This window comes from Bubalus kerabau, chromosome 3, assembly GCF_029407905.1.
Source record: "Bubalus kerabau isolate K-KA32 ecotype Philippines breed swamp buffalo chromosome 3, PCC_UOA_SB_1v2, whole genome shotgun sequence".
In the NCBI taxonomy this organism is placed as follows: domain Eukaryota; kingdom Metazoa; phylum Chordata; class Mammalia; order Artiodactyla; family Bovidae; genus Bubalus; species Bubalus kerabau.
This window is the reverse complement of record NC_073626.1, coordinates 149,457,608-149,467,100: the sequence shown is the minus strand read 5'-3', so window position 1 is coordinate 149,467,100 and position 9,493 is coordinate 149,457,608. Positions and strand designations below refer to the sequence as shown.

General features: G+C 45.5%; 1 protein-coding gene across 3 annotated transcripts in view; it reads left to right on the top strand.

The window, feature by feature from the left end:
* The first annotated feature begins 2,932 nt into the window (after positions 1 to 2,932).
* The window catches only part of KLF7 (KLF transcription factor 7), a 103,737-nt gene continuing 97,176 nt past the window's right edge, over positions 2,933 to 9,493 (top strand). For 2 of the 3 annotated variants that reach the window (XM_055573272.1, XM_055573270.1), the window contains exons 1-2: positions 3,866 to 3,976; positions 4,195 to 4,434. In XM_055573272.1, the coding sequence (XP_055429247.1) occupies positions 4,333 to 4,434 (102 nt within the window). In that variant the 5' untranslated portion in view covers positions 3,866 to 3,976; positions 4,195 to 4,332. Of the gene's footprint in view, positions 3,044 to 3,865; positions 3,977 to 4,194; positions 4,435 to 9,493 lie in introns of those variants that run through there. The other variant, XM_055573271.1, reaches the window with a different exon arrangement.

The following is a 9,493-nucleotide window of genomic DNA, read 5'->3' as shown; positions in this document are numbered from 1 at the left end:
GTGGGGTGCCATTGCCTTCTCTGATAATCATCTTGATGTACTATTTATTCATTCCACAATTTGCACATAGTTGTACTTATAAATTTTGTCCAAGATAGGATGTGTTTTAAAAATGCTGAGTTTTATTTTCAAAAAAAGTCTTGGCAAACCTTTTTTCACTAATTGCTCTAAAATTTGGTCCCTGTTTTAAGTAGACTTACTTTAAGGAAGCTTTCTCAGTGCTAATCACACTAGGATAATAAGCACTTCCTGTGCTTATGGCACAGAACTTTTCTGGTAGTAACAGTCTGATGTCTTGGCTGCTTCTATTTACATATAAAATTTTTACTATTTTGGTCATAAATATCCTCATAATAAAATGAACTTATTATTTACTCTTAGGTGTTTCCTATACGATAATTTTCAAAGGCTGATATTTTTAAAAGTATCATCAGTGTCTTCTAAGGCAACACATGCGGGAGACATAGATTTTGGAGTGAACTTGGAGTCAGACCTATATTTGAATCAGCTTTTGCCACTGAGACATGTAACAATGGGCAAATTATGTGAACCCTCTGAACTTTGGTATTTTCATCTGTGAAAATGGAGCAATAATAGCCCCCTCAAAAGACTGTGGTGAAGATCAGACTTGAACACGTTTAAAATCCCAGGTATAGGGAAAGCATTCAGTACGCAATAGTTACAGCAGTGCTACTTATTTTTGTTTTGTTTTTTTGACTGCCAAAGTTCCCTTGTGATCTTAATTTGTTGATTATTTTGTACCTTCAGATCCTTTGCATGTGCTTTGCAATGTGAACCAAGTGTCTTTAGGCTATTAAAGTTAGCTAAACATGACTAATTTTGAAAACGTGCCTTTAGAAGAGTCTTGTTGGAAAAATCTCTTAGAATGAATTCTAGAAACTTTGAAAAAAGTCATAATGAGGGTTTTAGGATTTACACTAAAATTTTGGTTGAATTCTTCTATTAGTATGGCAATTTACATGAGAAAAACCTCAATGGAAGCCTCCCTTTTCCACACTGAAGAAGTTTTTTATAAACAAATCTTGACTTAAAACCAAGAAACCCAGTCTTTTACCGTGCAGAAAGCCCCATTCAGAACACAAGCTTGGAAGTCAGGTGCTCCTAGGTTTGAACCCCTGTTTGGCTGCTTCCTGGTTGTCTAACCTTGAGCAACTTAGTATTTCCAACCTTGGGTATCTTTATCCATAAAGTTAGGAATAACAAAAACACTTACCTTGGGATTGTCATGAAGATGAAAGGTGAAATTGCATATAAAATGTTTATGTGCCCTTGCAGCTTGGTACATTGTGCTTAATAAATATTACTTGTAAAATCTTTGGACTCCTAAGTTAACAGGTATGTCATATTTTGTTCAAAATGGTAATAGCATAATGCAAAAACAAAAAAAAATTCAGTTGAGTTTCCAACATCAAACATTAGGTTCTTTGGTCTTCCCTTGTCTTTTGCCTCCTGAGTTTCCTATATTTAGCTTCCTTTTCTTCCCCTATTACTTCTGAACATATCTTCTGCCCCAGTATTTCTGGGTGGTCTCCTCCCTATCCCCACCCAGTCAGAATATCATGTGGGGTGGGGGTGGGGGGTAAGGGGAGACATTATTCCAAATAGGCAAGAGGTTTTTATCTTCCTCCTTCCTTAAGACTCTGGTATATCCCCCCCATGAGCCTGATTAGTTCAGATATATGTACTCAGCTAAAGCCAGGAGATAATAACAGCTAACATTTAGTATTCACCTAATAGCACCAGATACAGTATGTCAGGTGAGTTACAAACATTATTTTAGGACATCTTGACTGTTCATAAGAATCAGGCAAGTAGATACCACTATTCCTGTTTCTGAGAAAGGTAGCCTGAGGGTCTGAGCCAGTAATTGGCTCAAAGACACACAGCTAGTAAGTGGTACTATCAATGGTCATAAGGATCCAGTTAATGCATTAATTGGGGTGTGATGGCTCTAAGTGGTTTTCTGCTTACAGGAAAGGCCCACATAGCCTTTGCATACTGGCACTTATATGTATGCTATCATAATATCACCTTATTCATGTAGGACTTTTAACCTTTTTATACCATTTATCTCCTAGTACCACGAATGTGTATACAAAACACTAAGCGCACCAAGATCCTTGTGCATTTCTTGTGCATACACTTGCAGTAAGTGCACCAATTTTATACACATACACTGGATGCTGTAGATCTGACCAACAGAATTCAGGACATCAAAAAGTAAATAAACTTTCCTCAACTCAATAATTCCCGTTTAATTTCCCCTGGCAAATATTGAATTTCAAACTGTGTTTGTCCTATAAAGTAGAATCTTTCAAATATTGTGATATGGAGTTCCACATTGTCAGGAGAGAGTTGAGAAGGGTGATTAACATGGATGTGTTTCTTCCATTATGAGTTGAATTAAGTTTCTCATTTCTGACTAAGTACCAAATTCTGCAATCATTCCAAAAGTGGAAGTTCAGCTCACAGTGCATTTTGGGGAAGCTTCAGCCGCACTAACCATTTAAGGTCAAGCAAACAACTGGTCAACCCTAGCAACTGGCATAGTGCAGGGCTTTCAGCTAAGAGATAATAGGGTCTAGATCTACACATCTCTATACGCTAGCTGTATCGAAAACACAATTTGGGTCCTCCTCTCACCACCGCAGCTTGGCTGACTGACACTTTATCTTCAAGTCACAAGAGGGGCCTCACGTTTAAGACCCCAAACAAGTTGCCTACTTCTGCCAGCACCTCACGTCTACCCGGATTCCCTCTATTGTCTTTAACACACACTTCTTGTAATACTTCCCCTTCCAATTAACTCTAGCTGGCACTCCGACCCTCGCCGGGTCCCCAGCGCGGGGTCAGAGGGCTGGGCAGGGGGTTGGGGGCGCGGCGGCGCGCTCTTTGGCGCCGGCGGGCTGGGGGCGGGGCCTGCGCGCGGGGCGGGCCCTGGGCCGCTGTCTGCGCGCCGCTCCCCTTTGTTCTGTTCCATTGTGTGGCACTTCCTCCTCCGGCGCTTCTTCTCTGCATTCTGGTAGCTGGTGGGGAATTCGTGAAGGGGTTTTTGGTGACTTGTTCTTTTTTCTTTTCCCCCCGCTCCGGTTTATTTTTTAGGAAGTGTGCAACTCTTCTGTGCTGCCCCTCCCTCGCGGTTCCCCGCCCCCGGGCCTGGGAGGGAGGCGGAGTGGGAAGTGGCTGGCCCTCTTCCCCACGCCGGCTTCCTCGTCCTCCCACCTTGCTCTTCCTCCAGGAGGCATCCTAACCCCGCATTCTGGACTTTCACCTCCTGACCGGCCGCGTCCACGCCAGAATGGCGATACGCGACCCTCTCCCTTCTGAGGGGCACCAGCTCCGGCCGCCCGTTTCCATCTGGCACCAAAGCGAAGGTCGAAGGCCGGCGTGCGGCCCGAACCCAGCTGCCTCGGCGTCCCGGGAGCCGGCGAGAGTGTCGCCGCGACCCTCCCCGTCCCTCGCGCTCACGCTACCCGGCCGCTGTGCGGCCGCCTCAACCCTGTTATATAGCCCTCTAAAAATAGCTCGCCTCGCACCGCCTTGTAAGGCAGCGGGGAGATTCGCAGTTCGCCAATCGGCGCCCGCCGCCAGGGCCGAGCCCCGCCTCAGGTTCCGCTCCGCGCTCCCCATTGGTCCTGAGTGACTTCATGAGCCCCCTGTTTACCTTACATGGTCACACGCGGCCTAATGTACGCCCTCCTCCGAGATCCCACGGCTGCGCGGAGAGCGGGGCGGAGGGAGGGAGTTTGGGGAGGGGGAAGAGCAGGAGGAGGAGAAAAGGAGGAGGAGGGGGAGAGACTACAAACTAGCGAGGATGGGGTGGGGGTTGGGGAGGGAAGGAAAGGGGGGGAGAGAAGCGATCGCGAGAAAAAAAAAATGCAACCTCCCAAAATAAAGAGCAAAGATTGCATTAGGAGCGAACAGCGCTGCAGAAATAGATGGCAGCTTCGTATCAGTGAGTTTGCATCCCCCTTCCTGATCCACGAGCTGGAGTGATTAGAGCCCTGGAAGGGAATTGTTACTCCCGTGGAGAAGTCCCCTTTTCCTGGCAGCCGTCTGCACTGTACACGCTGGATGCTTCTCTCCATCCACCCCACTCAGTCTCTCCTCTCTCACCTCCTCTCTCCCTCTCTCCCGCATTGATTTTTTTTTTTTTTTTTTTTTCCTTTTTAGTTGACTGAAACAAAACAAAACAAAAGGGCCACTGGATGTCTGCCTTCTTGGGGGGTGAGCCAGACAGACTGACAAACAAACAGACCCAACTGTGTTCGGGGGAGGGTTTCTCCTCCGGTTTTGCCCGGCAGCAGCAACATGGACGTGTTGGCTAGTTATAGTATATTCCAGGAGCTACAACTTGTCCACGACACCGGCTACTTCTCAGCTTTGCCATCCCTGGAGGAGACCTGGCAGCAGGTGAATGATTTAAATTACTTGTGTAAATCGTGTGGTGGCGGCGGACTCGCAGGGGCTGCGTTGGTGTGGGCTTGGGGTTGAATTTTTTTGTTTGTTTGTTTAATTTTTACCCCCCTTTGGCTGTTTGTTGTTGAAAATGTTTTCGGAAACAGTCATATGCTTACCTCTCCACCCACCCCCTAACCCCGTATAGTGTGCAGAGCTGAGCAGCCGGTCCGAGCTGCCTGCGTTTCAGTCACCAACACACATCCTTGTGCACATTTTGTTGGGCTCACTGTCCCCCAGCAGAGACCTGCCTAACTTATGGGGTTCGGAGGAGCCGGGTGGGAAGGTGGTTTGAGGCTTAACGAGCCATCGCAGACAGCTACCGCGTCCCTACATGCACTAGCTGTACGTACTTGGTACCTTAAATCAGGTTTTTCTCTCAACTGGTGCTGACGGCCGTCAGATGCGGGGGGTGGGGGGTGGTAAGAGCAAAGCGGGGTGTTTTCCTAGTAATTAGCGAGTGTCAATAAAGAATAGGAACTTGATTTTGAGATTAGAAGGTGGGCAGGAGGGCGAGGAACCCAGTTATAAAAGGTACTCAAGGATATCTTGGAGGAGGACGGGAAGATATATCTATCTAGTGCTGACCATGCATTGTAGGTTTCCCCAGTGCAATATCCACGGAAAGAGATCACTCTCTGCGTGTGTCCTTGCTTCCCTCTCTCCTTTGGTGTCCCTCTCCACTTAGCACAACCTCCGACAAAGGGTGGTGTGTGCTTCCATGCCTCTGACTTTGTCTTGGAGGACTAGTTAAGAAACTCCTAAGATGCTGAAGGGCACCAATGCCAAGTTGGCTAGGTGTCCCAGGGAGGGGGAAGTGGGGCTGGTGACAAGTTCACTGGGCTTTGTGAAGTGGAATAAAGAAAGTGCTGGTCAGTGGAAAGTGCCAGATCTGCTGCAGAAACAGTGGTTTTTCGCAGTAAGGATTGGGAGCTGCTGAGGGGACATTCTTCAGGAAAGATGGTGGATGGGGGGAAGGTGGAGGGACACGAGTATGCTTTAGTATTCTTTCAAAATTCTACAATGTGTATCATGGAAAGTCCAAGAAGACAATTCAGATTTGCACGGTGGAAGTGTGAACGTGCACAATCCGTCTTGGAGAAACGTGCTTGCCCTTGGGGAGGGCTGCGAGAGGCTTGGTGTGTGGCTGCTCATGTAACTTCTCTGCTTCGTGACAGCAGCTTGTTAAGGCTAATGAACGGCTGGATTTCCTCTGCCAGGATCCAAAGCGGGATTTGCCGGCTTCAGTCTAAGGATGTAACAGTCGCTGCTTTAGCGAGTGAGGTTTGGTTTTCAGTTTAAGAAGGTGATCCTCTGTACCGTTGTTACTAATTGCCGTTACTCCCCTGATTCTTCCAGGCTGGAGTTTCTCCGGATACTGGTCTCTGGTGTCTGTGGGTCCACACATGCATTCCTGCCTGAGGATGCTGGCAGATGTGTTTGACTTTGTCCTTCTCTAAAGGCACACACAGCGCACACACTTTTTTAGCATAAGGCATTTCTCCAGTGCATCCTTTCTTCCATCCTTGATGAGACTGCCTCATGAAGGGTCTCACTGGAGCTTTTTCCTCCTTTTATTTCACATGCTAATTAAACCAAAAGGTTGCCAGAATTTCATTTTCAGAAATAGTCTTCATTTCACACTGTCAGCCCACTGGTGCTGAATTGGTTGCCTATTAACAACTGTCTAGACTGGTTAGGGAAGAGAATCTGTTGATTTAGGCAGCCCTTGTTTGTGACTAACTGTTAAGTAGGCTTGGAGGAAAGAAAGTTGGCTTTATTTGTTACAACGTTCCCCCCTGATGAATCACCCAACTTTGTTTTGGTTCAAGTTTTCACAGTAGTAAAGCCTGCTTTTTGGGGAAGGCCTCTCCAGAGGAAACCTGCTTTTCTAGATCTGGTTAGACCATCCATGAGAACATCTAGATCTATAAAGAAACGTCATTGATTTGATAATTAGAGGATGTATTAGATCTATTGTTTCCTCAGAAGCTTTCTCTGCTTTTCTCTCCACCTCCCAACCCCCTTCCTCCTCACTTCATCTCACCCCCTTCGAGGAACCTCTAGTTTAGTTTCTATCTGTGGGCAAAGGAATTTCAGCCCACTGCACCTCCTTCCCTCTTTCTTGCCTTAATCTGTCCTACTGCCTGTTACCCTCACCTTCAGATCCTTTACCACGCTCTTTCAGAAGCATGCTCATAGTCCATACTGAAATATAACTTGTGAGGACACAGTCCTAAATGAGCCGTCACTCCAAGGAGCTTTCTTCTCTGGACTCCTTAGTCACAGATGCTTTCTGTTAAGGTGACTGGGACTCCCAGGTTCGTACTGGTGACATATCTCCAACTTCTCTCTCTTCCTCTCTCCCTGCACCCTCCCCTGCGCCACTTCTGAGTATAAAGGAGGGGAATGTGGTTACATGCAACTGTTGGTTCCAAATCAACCATCAGATGGTGAAATTTTAAGTCTCCTTTGCTCAAATCAGCTCAGGAAGGTTGCTACAAAGAACCCCAGGCTGGAGGAAGTTTGCTGATGCTCTGGGGTAATCAGATTTTAGAGGTCAAATGAGCAATTATTAGATGTACTTCTGAAAGTGAACAGTGCACCTTGAGGAGATGAGCGAAATGCAGAGATTCCAGTAATCTGATTTGGTTCCTAAGAAAGACTGGCTTGGATGATAAACCCAAGAACATCTGTGCATTTGAAAATTAAGGATGGAGGTTTTACTTTAAATTCTTGCCTGAGATAATTGTCCTGCTTAACAGTCAGTGAGCTTGTCATGGATCTCCTGTCACAGGGGTCATCATTTTGACATTGGGTTTTGGGACAACCATGTTTTCTCCACATCCAGCGCCAACTCTGAAAATCGTTGCCGGTATAATTTTTAAATCCAGATGGACATCCTACATTAACAGCTCTCCATTCCTGGGCTCTGACTGCATACTTAAGCACTTGGCTCAAGTAACATCATCCCTGCCTGTCATATAACTGTAAATTACGCTGTGCTTATGTGGTCTATTATTTTATGGAATTCAGCTGACGCACAACTCCTACGGCCACCAGCCTTAAGCCCTTCGGAAACTTGCAGGAAATTTTCCAAGAGCTGTCTGAGCAAAAGTAGAAAAAAGTCAAAGGTAGGACAGAAGCTAGCATAGTGTATAGGGTACCACTTGATGGATAACGGGGGACCCATTCATGAGTTTTGCGCTGTCAGAAATCATGATTTTTCTGGATGCGCTGCTGATTTGGAAGATGAAGAAGGATTTAATACAATATTGATGGTTATTTTTCTTTGGGAAGCTACAAGCACTTTTAGAATTTTGATACATGCTTCACACCTAGACTGCTGTTTCATGAGTACAGGTCAAGTAATGATGTTCTAAGTCTTATTTACACTTAGCCTTGCTTCATGCCATTGAGGAGCATGGTGTGTTTACTGGAAAACTCTTATAGGATTATGTTTGTTGTTAATGCTGATTCATAATTGGCAGATGGGGTCAGTTTCAGGCCTCCCTTGTGCTCAGAGAAAATTTTCCACTGCTACTGGAAACAAATAAATAAATCATAGAACATTCCTCCCTCCTCCCCCACTCCCCCATTGTTTTAAACTAATGGCATACTTGGCTACTGTGAGAACTGCAGCGTCCCCATAACACTGCAATTTCGTCTTGGTGACAGGCACCCTGAACCACTTTTTATAAGGGCCTTTGGTATGAAGCATCTCTAGGGGACAGCCTACAAAAACGGTTGCCTTCCAAGAACAGCCTCATGGTGCAAGGGACAGGATTTGGTCCGTGAGCTACGCTGCTTCTCCTACATGGGGATGGTGCCTTCGCACTGCCTTCTACAGGCCCGAGCAGCCAGGTGCTGTCTCAGCCAGAAAGACAAAGCAAACTGTAGGGTCCCTGCACCCGCAGGTTCGCCTCTGTCCCCAGTTTGCAGAAAACCTTGTCGTGAATTAGAATTTCTTGGCAACAGCACCACCCAGGGAAATTTGTAGACACAAAGGAGCCTTGCTAACCACACTGAACGGATAAAATAGCTGGCTTTTTATTTATTTATTTATTTATTGTATGTGATTTGTGCGTTCTTTAGTTACCATAAGCCTATTTTTAAAAAAATTTGAAACAGTGACTTGGCAGACTGAAAAAAAAAAAAAAATGTAACTGCCCCTGTTACCCAGATTTCCTTTATAAGGATGCAGTCACTAAATAAATGTAGCTTTACAAATGAAAGCACATGTGAATGCCATCAATCACACACTTAGCCTTTCTTTAACAGATTCATTTCCATGTTCTTCTGAATAGATACATCTCTGTGTAGATTTAGGGTTTCTAAACATGATCATTAAGTCTACCTGTTTCAGTTTGGTATTTTAAAGTGAATGAATGTTACAATGCAGATTTTTTTTTTTAACTACATCTGTCTTTAGTTGGGGGAGAGGGGGTAAAGGAAGTGGTGACTTCTTTGTTCTCCATGTAACTCCCACCCCCACTCCCTACCCTGAGGAGATTGTGATGTTGGGGTCCAATCCATTTAAAGGGCAGAGCAGAAGATGCACTGTGACACCTTACCCTGAAATGATTTATGCATGGGTATGTCAGAGACCTTCAGTGTTCAAAATGCGCTCTTCCTCTCTCTCAGCCCATTCTAAATATAAATGCCAGTGGGGGCTATTTGCCTCTCCACTTAAATGGGAATAGTTTAGAGAGGGTCCTAATGGAGCTTTTAGTTGCCATTCTCTTATAAATCTTCAGAGTCTTCTCCCATCAGAGAATTCCTGCATTTTAACTTTGTGCGTACAAGAAGGCAATGCAGAATTCTTTAATTAGCCTATGCTTATTGGGGAGGGAAGTTTCCTCCAGCCAGCCCCAAATGACTCATGTTGAGACGGTAGCTGGCCACATGGGGTGGCAGACACCCCCTATCTCTGCAGTTTGGCAATAGCATGCCAGGAGTTTTCAGTCACCTTTGCTGGCCTCCATGATTGGCAAATGCAGAGAATGCCTCTGTG